This window comes from Panthera tigris, chromosome E2 (assembly GCF_018350195.1).
Source record: "Panthera tigris isolate Pti1 chromosome E2, P.tigris_Pti1_mat1.1, whole genome shotgun sequence".
Classification (NCBI taxonomy): domain Eukaryota; kingdom Metazoa; phylum Chordata; class Mammalia; order Carnivora; family Felidae; genus Panthera; species Panthera tigris.
In genome coordinates, this window is record NC_056674.1 from 42513988 (window position 1) to 42531424 (window position 17437).

The window sequence follows — 17437 nt, forward strand, 5'->3', positions numbered from 1 at the left end:
GAGTAGGGAGGGGCGGGCGGCAAACGCAGCACTTTCCGCGGCTTTGACAAGCCCGCGGCGCCCGGGCCCGAGCGCTTAGCCGGGCCGAGACTGCGCCATGCAGGAAGCGCCAGCAGCGCTGCCCACGGAGCCGGGCCCCAGCCCCGTGCCTGCCTTCCTCGGCAAGCTGTGGGCGCTGGTGGGTGACCCGGGGACCGACCATCTGATCCGCTGGAGCCCGGTGAGGGCTGGGGCCCCTTGATTTCCCCAGTGGTCCCCGGGATCCTTCCACGTCAGTGAACATCAACGGCCACCCAACCCCCGCCTGGGATAGGGCTGTGGGTCCCCCGATTCAGCTGTCCTGGGTAGTTTACCTTGGAGGGGGTGTGCGAGATGGAGGTGAGGCTACTTCCTACAGACCGAGGAAAGGGTAGGTAGGAGCCTTCTGGAGACCTAGAGCTTGAGGGATCTTTGAGGTCAGTTAGTTCCCACCCCACCCCAGCAGACAGATCGGAAAACAGAGACCAGAAGAGGGAAGGAAGGGCTGGGGCTGGTTCTAGCTCAAAGTAACATCTTGGGTCTGGGACCCGTCCAGCGCTGGAACCCAAAAACCCTGGCCTTTGCTCCTCCTTTCCGAGAACCCAGTAGAGATTTTTGGGTTGGGCTAGGGTAAGAATACACTGTGGTGGCCCCAGGCTAGGCCTCATAGCTGGTGCAGTTCTGGCCTCGTCCCATGTCTCCAGGAGTGGCCGGTCCCCAGCGGAGTGAGAGTGTGTGTGTGTGTGTGTGTGTGTGTGTGTGTGTGTGTGTGTTTGTGTGTGCGCGCGCGCGCGCGCCAGAGCGCGGGCCTGGCCGTGGGCGGGCACGCCTCACTGTGTCGTCCCGTCTCCGCCCGCACGGTGGGTGGGCGGGAGGCGTTCTTGGCAGAGCGGGACCAGTTTCCTCGTAAGCGACCAGAGCCGCTTCGCCAAGGAAGTGCTGCCCCAATACTTCAAACACAGCAACATGGCGAGCTTTGTGCGGCAACTCAACATGTGTGAGTCCTTAGGGCAAGACGGGAATTGGGTGTGAGTGACTTGGTGCGCGGGGATGGGGCAGTTCACTCCCCCACGCCCCACTCCCTAGACGGTTTTCGGAAGGTGGTGAGCATCGAACAGGGCGGCCTGCTGAGGCCAGAGCGCGACCACGTCGAATTCCAGCACCCGAGCTTCGTACGCGGCCGAGAGCAACTACTGGAACGCGTGCGGCGCAAGGTGGGTACGGCATGCAGGAACCAGCACCCCCGATAGAGGTGTTGAGACGGCTGGCCGTGTTCTAGATGACTCTGATCCGATGGTGCTTCCCACCTACAGGTGCCTGCGCTGCGCAGCGACGACGGCCGCTGGCGCCCCGAGGACTTGGGCCGGCTGCTGGGCGAGGTGCAGGCTTTGCGGGGAGTGCAGGAGAGCACCGAGGCGCGGCTGCGGGAGCTCAGGCAGTGCGGGGGGGAGGGGGCATAGGAGGGGGGAAGGGGGGAAGGGGAGTCTGGACGAGAGAACACTAGCTACCAGGCTGTTCTTCTGCACAGCTCCTTCCTCTCTCGTGTCTTGGTGCCTCCATCCAGACAAATGGGCTGAATTGTGGAACTCCATTCTCTATGGATGGACGATCGTCTGAGTGGTCGTGGGTTCAGGCCTGCCATTCTGTGGGGGGGGGGTGACTGGGCGGACTCTCAGGTGCCTCAGCACCCCTCCTCCACGCCTTCCCGCAGGCAGAACGAGATCTTATGGAGGGAGGTGGTGACTTTACGGCAGAGCCATGGTCAGCAGCACCGGGTCATTGGCAAGGTGTTCTTCTCCCCCTACCCCACTTCTCTCTTCCACTCCTGAACACACCCACCTCCTCTGCCGGGGGCGGCGAATCCACCTGGAAGTGCCTTGGGTTGGGGCAAGGTCCGAAGTATGAATTAACCCTTTGCTTCCTCTTTAGCTGATCCAGTGCCTCTTCGGGCCACTTCAGACAGGGCCCAGCAACGCAGGAGCTAAGAGAAAGCTGTGAGTGAGAAAGTCTGGGATGACGCCCCCCTTCCACACTCACTTCCAGGAGCCTCTCTGTCAGAGGACCCATGCCTGAACTCCATCTCCTCCAGTAGACCCCTCACTGGGAATCCTCATTCTTCTTCCCTGCAATACCGTTTTTTCTTCACTCCATGGCAATGTCCCCAAGGGCCCACCTCCAGGGCTTTCCCCCTTTCTCCCCAACTCTACCACCAAGTACCCCCATTCCCAGATCCCTATGTTCCAGGACCTTCTCCCCCAATTCCACCACCCCCAGCAATCCCTTCCCCCTCACTCCAAAGCATCCCAACAGCAGAGGGTCTGGGGCTGAAACCATGCTCCCTCCCTCCCCTCTCCACCCCCAAAGGGCCCCCATCTCTGGGTGGAGCCCCTTCGGCCTCCAGCATGTGACTGATGCCCTGGCAACAGGCCTCAGCTCTGCTGACTTGGCTGCTGGGGCCTGAGGGAGGGAGGTGCAGGCTGAGAGGCATGGGGGATGAACCTGCCCCGCCCCCCTGCACAGGTCCCTGATGCTGGATGAGGGGAGCTCATGCCCAACAGCAGCCAAATTCAGTGCCTGCCCCCTACCTGGTGCCCTCCTTCAGGATCCCTACTTTATCCAGTCGGTAAGTGGTAGGTTTTTGCTCCTCCTCCCTTCCCTAGGGCATAGCTGGGATTATGGAGAGCCTATTCTTTTCCTCCATTCCCAAAAAGGAAGAGAAGGTGGAGTCCAGCTTCTCCTCTCCATGGCCCAAGACCCAGGTTCCCCAGCATGGACTGAGCCTACCCCCTCAAACCTTACTCCGTAGACCTGGTCCATGTGGGTACTGGTTGGGTTCTGACTCTTCCTGTGACTTGAAGGACTGGGCCTAGCTGTCTTCTTACAGCCCCTCCCAGAGACCACCTTGGGCCTCACCAGCTCTCACAGGGCCAGGGGCCCTATCATTTCTGACATCCATGAAGACTCTCCATCCCCTGATGGGACCAGGCTTTCTCCTTCCAGTGGTGGCAGGAGGTAAGACAGACAGGGCTGCCCACTGGGGAGCCTGTGGGGGATGACCCGGCAGCCCAGATGGCTATGGGGGAATGGAGGGAAGTCAGTGCAAGGGTCTGGTTGAAGCTTTTCTCTGGTGCAGGGAGAAGGGCCTGGCACTGCTCAAAGAAGAGCCGGCCAGTCCAGGGGGGGAAGGCGAGGCCGGGCTGGCTCTGGCCCCAAACGAGTGTGACTTCTGCGTGACAGCACCCCCACCGCTGCCTGTGGCTGTGGTGCAGGCCATCCTGGAAGGGAAAGGGAGCTTCAGCCCTGACGGGCCCAGGAATGCCCAACAGCCTGAACCAAGAGGTCTCAGGGAGGTACCTGACAGGTGAGCAAAAGAGTCCATTCTTGACTGTGAGCCCTGTGGGCTACTTTTCCAGACAGACCACCACTAACTAACTTCCCAGCCCTGTCTGCTCCTTGGTGGCTGAGGGGGAGGTCTGGCACTATGATCTGAACTAATTTCCCAGAGTTGCTCTAAAGAGTACCTGCATCACAGTTCCCTGAAAAATAGAAATTCCCATCAGGTCAATCAGCATATCTATGGTAGGGTTCAGGAACCCAGGAACACTTATTGTGAAGGAATTCATTGGGGTGAATGGAAACATTGTAAAGTACACAATAGCTTAAGAACCATTGATGTTGACAACTGCAAAGAGAGGGTATATATCCCAAGACCCTACCTCCATAACCCAAACCTCAGGTCAAAGGTAGGAGGCAGAGGCACTCTTTAAGTATACTCTAGGTGGGGAGTCCTCTCCTACCATTTTGTAGATGTCAGATTTTGATCCTGATGTATCCAGAATCCTTGGGAATCTAATGGGGGTGAACACTGCAGGCCGACAGCAGTTCTCTGTGCACAGGGGAACTCTGGGCCTGGACAGGGGGATGCGGAGCCCAGAGAATCTTCTGCCTCCCATGCTGCTTCGGGCCCCCCCTGAAAGTGTGGAGCCTGCGGGGCCCCTGGATGTGAGTACACCTTCAGCAGGGCAGGGGCATGGGGCTTGGTGGGGTTTGTGTAGTCGGGAAGGCACCACTGACCCAGAGCTTCCCCCAGGTGCTAGGCCCCAGCCACCAAGGGCGAGAGTGGACCCTGATGGACTTGGACATGGAGCTGTCCCTGGTAAGGTGAAGGTGGGGAGGGCAGGGGTTAGGGTTGCTGAGCCAAGCCCTTAGCCAGTGCCCGAGAGCTCCCCTTCTCAGTTCTCTTGGTTGGCCAGCTGCTTCCTGGGGTTTTCCTATGCAGATGCAGCCATTGGTTCCAGAGAGGAGTGAGAATGAGCTGGCAGTCAAGGGGTTAAATTCTCCAGGGCCAGGTAACAGTTGTGGTGACTCAGGACTAGGGGGGAGGCCCTAACTGGTCTGAGCTACCAGGATTGGGTAGGCTGGGCAGTTTGTGTTTTGGAGGGAAATCCCCAGAGTTCTGGCAGCCCTCTGAGAGCCACCCACCCTCTTGCTGTTGGGTGAAAGCAGGGAGGTTAAGAATGGATGTTTCATCCTAACTGACCAGAGGTAGGGCAGGCAAGGCTCCCCTTCCTCAAAGATAGAAGGAAGAGCTGTTTCTCCCTGCTGAGCACAGTCCAATTCTCCTAGGGAAGGACTCCACACTTGGGGCACCACTCCTGCTGGATGTCCAAGCGGCTTTGGGAAGCCCAGCTCTCGGCCTTCCTGGAGCTTTAACGATTTACAGCGCCCCTGAGAGCCGAGCCTCCTACCTGGGCCCAGGGGCCAATCCCTCCCCCTGAAACCCGCTCTGCTCTGAAGTCAGCCCTTCTCAGCTTCCTCGTGCCCCCCTAGAAGAGGCTGATTGAAGACCCTGTTACTTCTCCATTACTGAACCCTGCACATAAACTGCATTTTTTTTTCTGTGTTTCTGGTCTCTTTTCTCTACCGACCAGGGAGCATAGAACTCACGGTGGGGGTGGGGGGGGGGACTTTGCATTTACAGAAATTTCCAGCTCCTAAGGCTTTAATAGTGGAACCCCTGGAGAGTGGAGGTTAGCTCCACTCCCTGCTTAGCTCCCATCCTCTGGCCTCATCCAGGGCTAGCATGTGGCCACTGCAACCTCCAGAACTCAGGGGCTTTTGGGGTCACATCCAGCCTTCTAATGCATCTGCTCTGTGATCGTGGGTAAGCTGGTCCCCTTCTCTGAGCCTTATCTGCGACAAGCAGAGAGAATTCAAGAAGATGGATGTAAAGCATCTGGTAATTGCCAGGCCAAGAGGCTGGGCGCTGGATATTTGGGGCTGCAGGCCGAACCACCCGCTCGCTGACTCAGCCGATGCACCCTGGGTGGAGAGGGAAAACGGACTACGAGTGTGAGCCCAGGCGGTGCTCGGCCTCTGCGGCCTGCTTCCCGGTGTCCTAAGAAGAACGCCCCCCTCTTCTCCACCCCTTCCCAGTTCCCGGCAGCCCTGGCCGCCCCGCCCCCTCAGCAGCTGCTGCTCCCACCCCCTCCCTGCCCAGCCCTTTCTGCCTTGTCATCTACTGCCCCGCGGAGGCTCGACTCTTGAGTGGGGCCGCCCGGAACGCACAGAACCGGGACCACCCCCCCCCCCGACGCCACCTGGCTGGAGGAGGGAAGAGAAACTGATTGGGCAGAATCTGCGCCCCCTCATCACCAGCCGCGCTCGAAGGAGGTCTGTGAGCCCCGCCCCTCCGCCGGACTCTAGCTCTGGGACTGGGTGGAGGGGAGGTAAGGGGAGCCTTGTGATCTCACTTTCGCAAAAGCTCCCGCAGTTTCCCACAACCCTTGCTCCCTAGCGTAAGAGCCTGCGCAGCGAGGTGGGAAGGAGACCCAGACCCCTCTGGATGCGTGGCACCTGTGACCTCCTGAAGCTCCGGGAAGAATTTGGTCTGTGACCCTTGAAGGACTAGCCACGACAAAACTTTGGTATTCACTTCTGAGCATTGGGTCGCAGGGGGAGACCCAGACCAGCTAGGGTCTCTGCACCTCAGACTGAGGTGCACAAAGTACAGGACTTGGCATAATGTGGGGAGGAGGTTAACATGAAAATAAGTTGGGGAGCAATGAGGGAAAAGGAGGGGCCAGTTCAACCTGTTCCCCCCCCCCCCCAATTCTCTGCACTTGTACAGAGTAGGTCCTGCACCTGTGACTGGGGGCACAGTCTTTGGAGGTCTCTGCCAAAGAGGGCAGAGGGTCCGTGTGCACAGTGCAGTGATGTCCACGCAGTTGTGACGGTGTATGCTGTTCACTGGTTCCACAAGAGAAGGAACCAGTCTGCTTTTGGGACATTCTGGCACTGGGGTGGAAAAGGGGACATTTGAGTCACGGAGGATGGGTCCACAGCATGGAGGTAAGGAAAGGGTATTCCAGGCTTAGGGAACAGCATCTGCATCTGGTTCAGATGTGCCAGGGGCTTACAGGGTTCTCCCAGCACTGTGTGGTGGAGGGAAGTGGGAGAAACCCCAGCTGTCCAGGTTAGGAGGTGGCCTAGAGCAGCCAGGCCAGATAATCTTGATTCTCTCTGATGGGCAGTGGGGGGAAACAGACAGGCCATTAAGACTGATGTTCTGCTTCGCAGGAGATCTTGTTGTAGTTCAAGTTAGAGCAAATCAGATCCCAGGATGGGGGCTAGGACCAAAGGCGCTCACCCAGACCTGGAGCCAGGTAGGGAGGTAGCAGAGTGACCCCAAAAGGAGGATGAGACCCGGGAGGGTGCTGTGTGAACAAAGCCAAGGCTGGTGTAGGTGGGCTGAAGGAGGGAGTGGTTCAGGGCCTGACCTATTTTGTCCCTTAATGCCAGGGGCTTTGCTGCCTGGGTCAGGCCACTCCAAAAGTGATGGACCTTTATCCTTGGTTGTTAATAAATGGACACAGCAGATTAATTTCTGCCTAAGACCTGCTGCTTGCGAGAGACAGTCTCTCAAAATGGGAGGATCCATGGAGGAAAACAGAAAAGTTCAGCAAGCATTTGTTGGTGGCTTTTATGAGTTGGGTCTGTGGTACCTAAAGATGAAGCATTCCCAGGGAAGATTCCCAGGGAATCAGGGAGACGTTGGGTCTCAGGTAATGTCAGGAGGTCTTGGTCAGAGCTAGGTCTCAAGAGGATTCAGGCATCCCTGCTCAGGTATTAGGGAGCCAGGAAGCACCATCAGACCAATGTCAGGGTTACAACATAGTGGTGGTATTGGTGAGGGACTGGAGGGGTGGAGCCTCCCCCAGAAAGATGGGCCTCAGGATCAGGATAGGAGCCTAGACTTCCTTCAGTTGGTGAGGGAAGGCTCTCAGCACTTGTGCTCTGGGTGCAGAGGGGATTCAGCACTCAACAGAGTCTAAGCTGTACATGAAAGGCTAGACTAAGTAAGAGGTTAGGATGACAGAGAAATAGCAGATAGACTGAAAAGGACCTGACTGCAAACTGGGTGTTGAGTATCCAGGTCAATTGTAGGTCTTTCTGCTTGTTAAGGTGGGGAAGCAGGCTGGGAAAAAGAATTTAGTTTGGATAAACGGTCTGAATCAAATGCAGGATCTGCAGGCAGCGGGGACACAGGAGGGACGTCCTGACTGGGGAGAGTGGTCGAGAGTAAATAAGGGCCCAGTGATAGCATAGAGGAGAGGGGAGCCACAGCTGACGTTTAGGAACCCAAGGAGAAGCCTGAGGAGGAGACGGGACAGAAGCAGCCTGAAAGGCAGGAGGTACAAGTCCTGTGCTGAGGAGCTGTCCGGCTGCCCGGGTCAAGGTGAACTTAAATCCCAGCCACGAGTGTTCACGGAGACCCTGGGAGAGAGGTCAAGGGCGGGGGAGTCCTTGCCCTATTACCTCTCTCCCCTCCCCCATGCAGCCCCCACCATGGGCAATGCGCAGGAGCGGCCCTCAGAGACGATCGATCGCGAGCGGAAACGCCTAGTGGAGACGCTGCAGGACGACTCCGGGCTGCTGCTGGATGCACTGCTGGCGCGCGGCGTGCTCACCGGGCCTGAGTATGAGGCGTTGGACGCGCTGCCTGATGCCGAGCGCAGGGTGCGTCGCCTGCTGCTGCTGGTACAAAGCAAGGGCGAGGCCGCCTGCCAGGAGCTGCTGCACTGCGCCCAGCGTACTACGCGCGCGCCAGACCCGGCCTGGGACTGGCAGCACGTGGGCACTGGTGAGCGCGAGAGGGGCGGGGCCTGGGCCAGAGCACGGGGCTTGGCGGGAAGGGTAGAGTGTGGAGCTGAGTTGTAGATGGCCGTGTGTCAAGGATACCGCTGAGGCCTTAAAATGAGATACTCCAATCCAGGCTACCGGGAACGCAGCTACGACCCTCCATGCCCTGGCCACTGGACGCCTGAGGCACCTGACTTGAGGACCGCTTGTCCCGAACCGCCCAGAGCTTCAGACTGCGACGAGGCTGGGGTTTCAGGGGGCTCGGAGGCAGTATCCGGAACCCTCGAGGAACTCGATCCGGAAGTGGAAGCTGAAGTCTCTGAAGGGGCTGAGCCAGAGTTGGAACCCCAAATGGATCCGGAACCAGAGCCAGCACCTGAACTAGTGTCAGAGCCAGAGCCAGAGCCAGAGCCCGACTTTGAGGCGGGTGACGAGTCTGAAGGTGTGAGGCTACCCAAACCTGGTGTCGGATTGGCGGGAGGGTACCCCCCCCCCCCCCCCCCCCGCCCACGCAACTACTTTTTTCCCCCCATCATTTCTAGATTCCTGAATGTCAGAGTGCTGATAGGCTGCTGCTCTCTGCCCAAAGCAGACAGGACCTGGGATTCTGCTCTGGCATTGGGGAGGATGCCACCAAGTCTCCACCGGACCCAGTACCACTGGAAGTGAATAAACGCCGGTGGGTCACCTTGGGCCCTCTCTGTGACTCTGACTTTTTGCCCAGGAACTAGGGTGAAGATCCATACCCCTGAGTCTTAGCAACCTGGGAAGCCCTGTGCCCCACTGCCTTGTCCTTAGCCCCTTTTCATCCTCAATAGCCCAAGCCACACTCCCCTGGAGCCCTCAGTTCCAGGCCCCCAGTGGGATGACGGCCATACCCCAGGGCCCTGCCCTACAGCCCTTTTCCTCTCATGAACCAATTGGGGGGGGTGGGGTGCTGTGTAGTCACCAGTCCCACTTCAGGGAAACCGTTGGGCCTGGTGCAGAGAGCCAGAGGAAGGGAGATTTCTCTCCACTTAGGACAGGCTAGAGCTCACAGCCCTGGGAAGTGAGATTAGAAGTGAGAGAGGAAGAGGAAGGGATCTTGGGTAGACAGAGCCCACACACTTCATTGTGATTGTTGTTTTAATTGTCTGGTTTCTCTCTGGACCGGGAGCTCTGTGAGGGTTCTGACGATTAACTGGCACACAGAAGGTGATCTACACGTATTCACTGACTAAATGAATAAGGACTTTCCAACTGCATTTCTGAATTTTACAGGTGGGAAAACCAAGGGCAAGGTCGGGGTGGGAACAGGTCAATGTCACACAGTCGAGTGAGGTGAAAATGGAAGCAACAACCACCTCTACACCTCTCCTGGTCCAAGAGGGGCTCGGACTTAGGACGATGGCTAGGGGCCTGCCCCTCAGGCTTGAGTGTGACTGCTGCCAGGCAATGCCACCCTCTGCCAGAGACCAGCTGTGAGGGTATGGGCAAAGACAGGAATAGCACAGGCCAATGGTGGGGGGTAGGGGCAGGGCCAGGTGAACTCTTGGGCTTGACTCACAAGGCCTGAAGAACTGTGTGTGTGTGTGTGTGTGTGAGAAAGAGAGGGAGGGAGATGAGAGTGGGGCTAGGAACAGTTGGTGCCTTCCAGAGGAGCTCTGTTCCCTCCACCAAACCTTCAGAAGCTGCTGCCTCCCAAGACCCAGGATGCAGAGCACATAAATAGGGAATAAATACATGACCAGTGGGAGAGGCAAAATGCTGGAAAGCACACCCCAGCCCAGCTGGGTCTCTACCACCAGGATCCCTGCCCCTTGAGTCTGTGTGAAAGCCAGGCCCTCAGGCTCAGGCAGTCACCCCAGGAGAAGGGAGATCCCCACCAGGACCCAGTGAGAGGTAGACAGCGTGAAAGCTGAAGGAGCACCAAGGGGCCAAGTGGGGGAAGGGAGAGACTGGAGTATGCAGACACTCAAAGCCATCTCATGCAAGAACAAGTTTCTACCCCCAAACCACCCCCCATTCCCATCATGCTCAGCTTCCCTCCTGCCCTCAGGCTTACCTTCTGCTCAAGAGAGAACTAGAGGTAGGAGGGCAGACTCAGTTTGCCTGACATGCTGCTACTGGTCCCTAGGCCCCAGCGAGGCTACCAAGGGACACAAACCCTCTGATGCCATCCCTACCTCCTGGGATGCTCCTGCCCTCCCAGTTCCCCAAGAAACATCTAGGCCATGGAAGCACAGAACAGTCAGCTTCATGTTCGGGGAGCTGATCTGGGGCCCTCTGTCCAGGGCCTCTGCCTACAGCCCTTAACCAGCATCAGTCAGGCAGCAGGCGGCCCAGTTCTGCTTCATCCAGCCGGTTGGTGGCCATGATGTGCTCCAGCTGCTGCCGGTAGCGTGCCAAGTCCTGCATGAAGTGGGGCACCCGGGTATTGTCCAGCACCCCATGGGGCCGCAGATGGTCTACATCCTCATAGGACACCTGCAGGAAGGAAGCTGGGCCTCAGGGGTAGCCAGAGTGATGTGGCTTTCAGGTAGGTGGTCCTAGCTCTCTATGAATTGCTCATTGCCCTCTGCTCCTGGAATGCCTCCTTCTACCCTCTGGATCCACTCCAAGGTTACATACCCTGAGGCTCAGTCCTGGATGTGTTTGTTCTCTCTTCGAATACTTGGTATCGTCCGTGCCCCACAGCCCCACTCGTCTCCAGCCCAGCTTTTCCCCTCACCTCCAAATGCAGGTATCAAGCTGACTCCTCAGCACCTTCCCCTGGATCTCCCTCAGACACCTCAGATCCCACACCCAATGCTGAACTGGGTGCCAACTTATGCCAGCCCCACCTTCCGCAAAGTTCTCTAGGCCAGCTCAAGGGAAAGAACCTGGAATATGTCACCCTCCAACTCAGGGTGGTCTTTGAGTTAGAGGGATTCCATTCTCTGAAGAGTGTTCCCCAGCTTGCTCCTCCCTCTGTATGGCTACTGTCCAGTTAGGCCAGACCACCAATTCTTCAGGAGTGATTGGAGAGGTGGCTTCCTCCTCCCCCCACACTCCCTTCCCTAGGCCTCTCTCTCCAATCCACCTTCCACTTAACATCCACAGGGAGCCTTCTAAAGTAAAAATGACATTTCTCTGCTTAAAGCTCTACTGATTTCCCATTGCCTCAGATAGAAGTCCATCTTCCTCAGCCTGGCACAAAAACCCAGAGCCAGAGACTTGGTCTCTGGCCACTTCTCCAGCCTCCTTCCCTAGCCTTTCCTGACTGCTCCCCTGGCCTGAATGCTCCCCTCCTTTGAAATGCAGTATCCACCCACACACCTGAAGTCTAGGTCAGGTACCTACTTTTGCTGCCAGGTTGTCACTTCACTTTTGTTCACCTCCACCCAGGTTCCCCCCACCAGAGGAGCTTGGCACCAGTCCTTAGTCGAGCACCCCTCAGAGGCTCAGGGAACACTACAGTGACAAGGAGAGCTGACTGGGATCTCTCAGAGGTCCGTGGCCCCCTACCTTGCCCAGTGAAGTCAGCAGTGGGAAATCGATGGTCTGGCGGTGCCGGAGAATGCGCACGATGCCATCCAGGTACACCTGATCCTTGCTGAAGCAGCCTGTGGGCACGGGAGGGCCGTGAGCCCCTGGCCGGAAGCCCACCCTCCTCGCCCCTGCTCAGGGCACTGCCCCCCACCCCGCACCCCCAGGTTTCCTTCAGGGCAACCCTCCCAACACAGCACGGGTGCCCACCCGGCAGCGAGGTGTCAGTCTGCCCGCGCTTGGCGCGCACACAGTACTCCCAGCGCACGTCAGCATCCTGTACGTAGCGCGCCAGGTCCTGGAAGAGCTGGCGGAAGGACATGCGCGAGGCGCGATGGATGGTGTAGTACAGCAGTGCGGCACGCCACAGAAATGGCTGCTTGCGGAACAGCACGCTGTGCAGGCTGGCCAAGCCCTCCTCCGTGGGGTTCGCTGGCCGCAGACCGTACTGCAGCCGGCCCTCGGCGCTGTGCCACGGCTGCCGGGCGTTGTTCACTCCCCGCAGGTAGTGAGTGCCTGCAGGGAAGGCGAGGGGAAGGCGACACTGGGTGGGGCATCCAGGGGACCAACCTGTGTCCTGCTACATCCTGCAGGACCTCTAGCGGGTGAAGGTGACTCACGTACACTCCAGCCCCTAAACTCAGGCTCTCGTGCAAGTTCTCCCCACCCCCATTCCCTGCCCCAGACAAATGCATACTCACCCAACCCCAGGCAGCGGGAAGACCCTCCTCAGGTGAACTTGCACCCAAAGACTCAGAGTCCCACACACAAGAATCCTCCCCACCTATCCAGGGCTACACACACAAACAACTCTCCCAAACTCACACTGCCTCCCTATGTTGCCCCCTCTACCCCCTGAGAAGCAGGAACTCACAAACCACCCCGGGCCCCACATCTGCATGCCCATATCATGTTGAAAGTCATGCTGATGACCCCCAGTGATAAACACCTTTTGCCCAGAGCTACAGAATTCTTGATGAGGAGACACAGACAGAAAGGAATAGTAATTAGTGTCCCATGTTCTCTATTTCAGCTCAGCCTATCCCCTCCTAAAACCTGGCTTTGAGTCCTCAACCAATTCCATTACTAGGATCTGGCCTTCCACCCACCCTGGAGGGCCTCCATGTTGGCTGGGCTAGTGCAACCCTCGGGGTACTCCCTCTGGCCTGTCCAGGCCTCAGCAACCTTGTCCCCACTGTCAAGGGAAATCAGAAAGGAAGCAGAGGGACAAAAGATACCCAAAGGGAGCAAGAGATGAGGGTGAGCCCAGAGAGTGGGCAGGCATGTTCTGGCCTACCTCTGTGAGCCAGAGGGAGTAGGTAGCTGCTCACGAAGGGAAAGGGCCCGTCCTCCGGAAGGAAGGGGAAGAAAGAGAGGGGGTGGGGTTACTGGGGCCCCTCACTGCCCACCACCCCATCCCAGCCCCCTCTCATCCTACCCACCCACCCACCTACCCACACCCTGACCTATCTCGTGCCGCAGCATGCCCTCCAACCAATACTGGCGGGCTCCAGTCAGGTTGATGGCCAATGTTGGTCGGCTGTTCTCCACCATCATCACTGCCTGGGACAGCAGGTCCTCACTCAGCTGCACAACAACCTGCAGGTGGTAGTGACCTAAGCCATGGCCACCAGCCCTGGGGCCAGTATGCAGGTGGACATGCTGATGCCAAAGGGTAGCCAGGCCACACACCTGGCCAGGGCACCCACACTTTACCACCTTTGCTCAGAGCCAGCTCCCACCTTACTGGGGCAGGGATAGGGGCTTGGCTGGGGTCACTATCTGGCCACGTGTAGGGCTGGGCCTGGCATCAGCAGCCTGGTTTGGGGCACATAGAAAAGGGGCCCGGAAGACCGGGCTGGCTCACCTCCCCAGCGCAGCCCTCCTTCTGCATGTATTTGCGCACAATAGACCAGATCTGGCACTTGGTCAGCAGCTGGCCCCCAGTTGCAGCTTCAAAGTGTTCATAGGTACCAAATTTCTCCAGGACAGCCTCAATGATGCCTACTGCCTGCACATAGGGTTGCAATGGCTGGTCAGACCAGGCCTCTTGGGTGGTCAGGCCAGGGTGAGGTGGGCAGGCTAGACTGACCTGATGGATGAACTGTCCAGAAGCCTCACAGTACTTCTCCAGCACAGCCGTGGGCATGGGCTCCTGGTATTCGAACTGTGGGTTGTAGGTATAGTGGGACTGGAAGAACTTGTCCCGCTCACGGTCCATGTTAGTTGGCCGCAAAGCCACCAACATGCAAGGGCTCTTGCTGGCACCACGGCCTGCATCCTTTCGACTCTTAGCAATATGAGGAAGAGAGGCTGCAGACCTCAGGGTGCCCCCACCTGGGTCCCGTCCCCGTCCAGGTGGGGCCCGACCCTGGGTGCCACCCCCCCGCCGTCCAGTACTATTTACAGTATAGGTGCTCTCACTGCGACGCATGTGGCCACGGTGGCCCAAGTGCAGCTCTGAGAAGGGCTGCAGCTCAGGCTGGGGCCGCAGGGCTGAGGGGATTGACAGAGCCAGGGGTAAGGCCAGGGACCGAGGCCAGGGGTACAGCAGTGTCCCATCTCGGTCTGAGGGCTTCAGCCTATGGCGCAAGGACGAGGGACTGGCTGGTGGGCTGGGGGGTGCCTGCTCATACACCTGAGCCCCTGAGTCCAGCACCATTCTGTCCTGGGGGTCACATCCAGCCGAGTCACTCCAACTCCCCACACTGTCGACTTCTGGGGACAAAGAAGGGCATGTGGAGGCCAGTATGAGTGGCTGTGGCCTGAGAATCAGCAGGCCTGTGCTCCATACTGTCCATGCTGGGTGGGTGCTTAGTGGGCTCAGGGTCTGCCACCAAGGGTCTGGGGAGCTGCCCCCTCCCTCACCTCCACCCCAGTGTCCATGCCTTCCAGCAGGCTCACCCAAGGAAGCTGGACTGGGGGAAAGCAGGAGGCAGAACTTATACACCCACCTCGACAGCGGTTACTGGAATCCCCTTAGCCTATGAGCTGCTGAGAACAAGGCCTGAGCCCCTACTCATGGTTTTATCTCCTGTGCCCAGCACCCACACAGGCTGGGAGCTGGGACAGTATAGCCTCAGTTGCTGGGGTGATCAGTGAGGGGCTTTCACCACCTTCTACCTGCCTTCCATCTATGGCCCTTTGTCAGTCTCATCCCTCCCCTCCCACCTGCTCCACCACTCCTCCAGCCCAGTTGGCCTCAGTCAGTTTGAATGCCTGCATGCTCCTTGCTTATGTTAGTCTCTCCACCTGGAATGCTCTCTTTCCTCTGGATCATCTGTGCAAATCCAAATTAGAATCAGCTTTTGGGGAGCAGAGGGAGACTTTAGCAAACTCAAGCCAATCCCTAGTCTGTCTCCTCTCAGAGGCCTCTTTCTAGTGGTCATCCAAGGCCAGTGTTTGGACCTTTACTCCTGACTCTGTACTAGGGCTCAGAACAATCCAGTCTCTCCCCGAAAGTCTGACTGAAGTCTCCAGATTCTGAACTCTCTTGCCTATTCAGGGATACAATTCCAGCATTTCTCCAACATCGTCAATCTCTTCCTCTACTAGATTCTTTCCATCAGCATAAACACTTGCTGTTATTTCTGTCTTAAAAAATCCAAAGCAAACCCTCACTTGACCCCACACTCTCCCAGGCTCACTGCATTTCCCTCCAGCTGCTCCTTATTGCAGCACAACACCCCAAGTCATCTGCATGTAGTCGCTGACTCCTTCTTTCCTGTTCTCTCTTACATTTCACTCCAGCTAGGCTTTTGCCCCACTCTCCATTGAAACTGATCTGACCAAGGTCATCAATGATCACATATTGATCAGCGCACTCAACATAATCATTTCATCTTGGAAACACGTTCTATACTTGGCTTCCCAAATACACTCAAACATATTCTCCTACCTCACTGGCTGTTCATTCTTGGTCTTCATTGTTCATCATTACTATCTTCCTGATCTCTTAATGTTGTCAGGCCTCAGGGCTTGGAAACTTCTATGGAAACTTCTCTCCTCTTCTCCATTTATGCTTACTTCCAAGGGTGATCTCATTCACTTTCATGGTTTCAAAAACATCAGCCCAAACTTCTATAAACTTCAAGCTGGTGTTGCCAGTTCTCAAGTCAACATCTTTACTTGAATTTACAACAGGCATCTCAAACTGAACATGTCCCCTGTCTGGAATGCTTCCCCCTCATATTAACTGCAGGGCTCACTCTCGCACTTTCCTCAGATCTCTGCACAAATATGTTATTAGACAAGTTTCCCTAACACACTCTCTGTAAAATAGTAAACCTCCCCCTCTTTCCTCTCCGCCACAACCTTCCCTTCCCCACGTTATTTTCTGAAGCAGTTATCGCCATCTGAAGTACAGTATATGTCATTACTAGTTACCTCCCTTCTCCTTTTGAATGTTCACAGCTGTGTCCTCAGAACCCAGAATAGTATCTGACCCAGAGCGGTTACTCAATAAATGGGATGAACCCAAGAGCCCTGCTCCTTTGCAGAACTGGAATCATTCCTTCCACACACTCTGTTTCCCTGTATAGATCTGATCCCCCATCCCTACCTCCCTCCGTTCTGCCTAGTAACCACCTGTTTGAAAAAATTTCAGGCCTCAGGCTTCATTCTTCTCAACTAACTGTACACTTTTCTGGACTCCTCACTGATATCTGGGCCTCTCCCTAGACCAGTCCCCTTCATCTCCCCCACCCCTTCTTTCATTCGACCTAGCTCTTCATTCGACCAAGAATACGCCTGCTTCTCTCATGTCTCAGTTCTTTTGCCACGAATGCCCTCCCAATGTCTCCCTGTAGCAAACTCCTAACCATTTTTCAGGGTTCGGTTTAGGCCTCACCTCCTCCCGGAAGCCTTCCTGGCGTCTTGGAGGCTCCCAGTGTCTAGGCGGCTTCTTTACCACTGTGTCACTGTCGGAGCCTAGGTCTGTGTCTCCCCACCTCCCCCTTAACTCCTTGAGGGCAGGGACGGGTCTGACTGACCCCCATGTCTCAAGCACCCAGCACTACAAGCAGAATGAATGAAAGATGGCTGGGGAGGAGCCCAGACAGAAGGCGGAGTCCAGTGACAAATAAGAGGGTGTGGCCTGCGCCAATAAAAAACTCCGGGAGAGGGTAACGTGGAAGAGGAGCCAATGGGGACGGAGAGATGGAGGAGGGGCGTGACCTGTAGCCAATAAGTGGCGGAGGATGGGACAAAGGGCGTGGCCAATAGAGGGCGGAGCCAGAGGACAATGGAGCGGGGGGAGGGGGGGTACCCGCTCAGATGAGTAGGGGTCGCGCCGCAGGCCTTCGCGGCCTCTCAGAGGTGGAGGGTTCCGTCCGCGTACCGCGCCCCCACCTGTTCGTTCCTCTTCTCGCCACCACCGTTCCCGCTCCGCAACACCAATCGCCAGGCGCCCACCCCGCGGAAGCCGACGCTGGTGACGCACGCACTTGGGTGCGCGCACGCTCACACGAAGGCGCGCGTTTTCGCGTCAATCTCGGCGGCGGCGCGCACCCAAGAACACAGCTGGGGGTGGAACCAGTCAAAGCAGAGGGGGCGGTGTCCGCCACTAGGTCCCGCCCCTGGGCGCGGCGATGTCCTAAGCCCGCCCCCTCTACGAGGGCTGGGGGAGTTTCAGGGCTTCAGGTGCTACTCAGCTTCAGAGTCAGGGCCTGGAGACCCGAGCTCACTGCTCTGGTGCGGATAGGTGGGTCTGTAGTCTGCGTACAGCGGCAGAAGCTCCCGTACTTGAGAATGCTGTCCATACAGGGCTGAT

At 57.3% G+C, this 17437-nt stretch overlaps 3 protein-coding genes across 15 annotated transcripts; 2 read left to right on the top strand and 1 right to left on the bottom strand.

The window, feature by feature from the left end:
- Window positions 1-97: 97 nt before the first annotated feature.
- HSF4 (heat shock transcription factor 4) lies at window positions 98-4921 on the top strand. 2 transcript variants are annotated; one of them, XM_042968477.1, is made up of 13 exons: window positions 98-220; window positions 907-1015; window positions 1105-1232; window positions 1332-1456; window positions 1730-1805; window positions 1948-2012; window positions 2539-2641; window positions 2889-3030; window positions 3256-3379; window positions 3915-4020; window positions 4109-4174; window positions 4298-4367; window positions 4645-4921. In XM_042968477.1, exons 1-13 carry the CDS (start codon window positions 98-100, stop codon window positions 4794-4796), a joined length of 1389 nt encoding a protein of 462 aa, XP_042824411.1. In that variant the 3' UTR covers window positions 4797-4921. The 2 variants fall into 2 exon arrangements, with proteins under 2 accessions (XP_042824411.1, XP_042824410.1); XM_042968476.1 differs by having other exon boundaries at window positions 2903-3030; window positions 3152-3379.
- A 578-nt stretch (window positions 4922-5499) lies between these two features.
- On the top strand, window positions 5500-8852 carry NOL3 (nucleolar protein 3). 4 transcript variants are annotated; one of them, XM_042968490.1, is made up of 6 exons: window positions 5500-5691; window positions 5816-5945; window positions 6598-6683; window positions 7859-8161; window positions 8294-8602; window positions 8703-8852. In XM_042968490.1, the coding sequence occupies exons 3-6, from the start codon at window positions 6641-6643 to the stop codon at window positions 8708-8710; spliced, it is 663 nt and encodes a 220-aa protein (XP_042824424.1). In that variant the 5' UTR covers window positions 5500-5691; window positions 5816-5945; window positions 6598-6640; the 3' UTR covers window positions 8711-8852. The 4 variants fall into 4 exon arrangements, with proteins under 4 accessions (XP_042824424.1, XP_042824426.1, XP_042824425.1 ...); XM_042968492.1 differs by lacking the exon at window positions 6598-6683; XM_042968491.1 differs by lacking the exons at window positions 5816-5945; window positions 6598-6683 and having other exon boundaries at window positions 5501-5691.
- Window positions 8853-9271: 419 nt separating this feature from the next.
- KIAA0895L (KIAA0895 like) lies at window positions 9272-17103 on the bottom strand. Of its 9 annotated transcripts, none has more exons than XM_042968483.1 (8): window positions 16517-16807; window positions 14075-14385; window positions 13760-13834; window positions 13535-13678; window positions 13134-13266; window positions 11878-12183; window positions 11647-11744; window positions 9272-10626 (listed from the first exon to the last, which is right to left on the bottom strand). In XM_042968483.1, exons 2-8 carry the CDS (start codon window positions 14327-14329, stop codon window positions 10462-10464), a joined length of 1176 nt encoding a protein of 391 aa, XP_042824417.1. In that variant the 5' UTR covers window positions 14330-14385; window positions 16517-16807; the 3' UTR covers window positions 9272-10461. The 9 variants fall into 9 exon arrangements, 8 of the variants coding, with proteins under 8 accessions (XP_042824417.1, XP_042824416.1, XP_042824414.1 ...); XM_042968482.1 differs by having other exon boundaries at window positions 13760-13957; XM_042968480.1 differs by adding an exon at window positions 15566-15714 and having other exon boundaries at window positions 13760-14385.
- Between the last annotated feature and the right edge of the window lie 334 nt (window positions 17104-17437).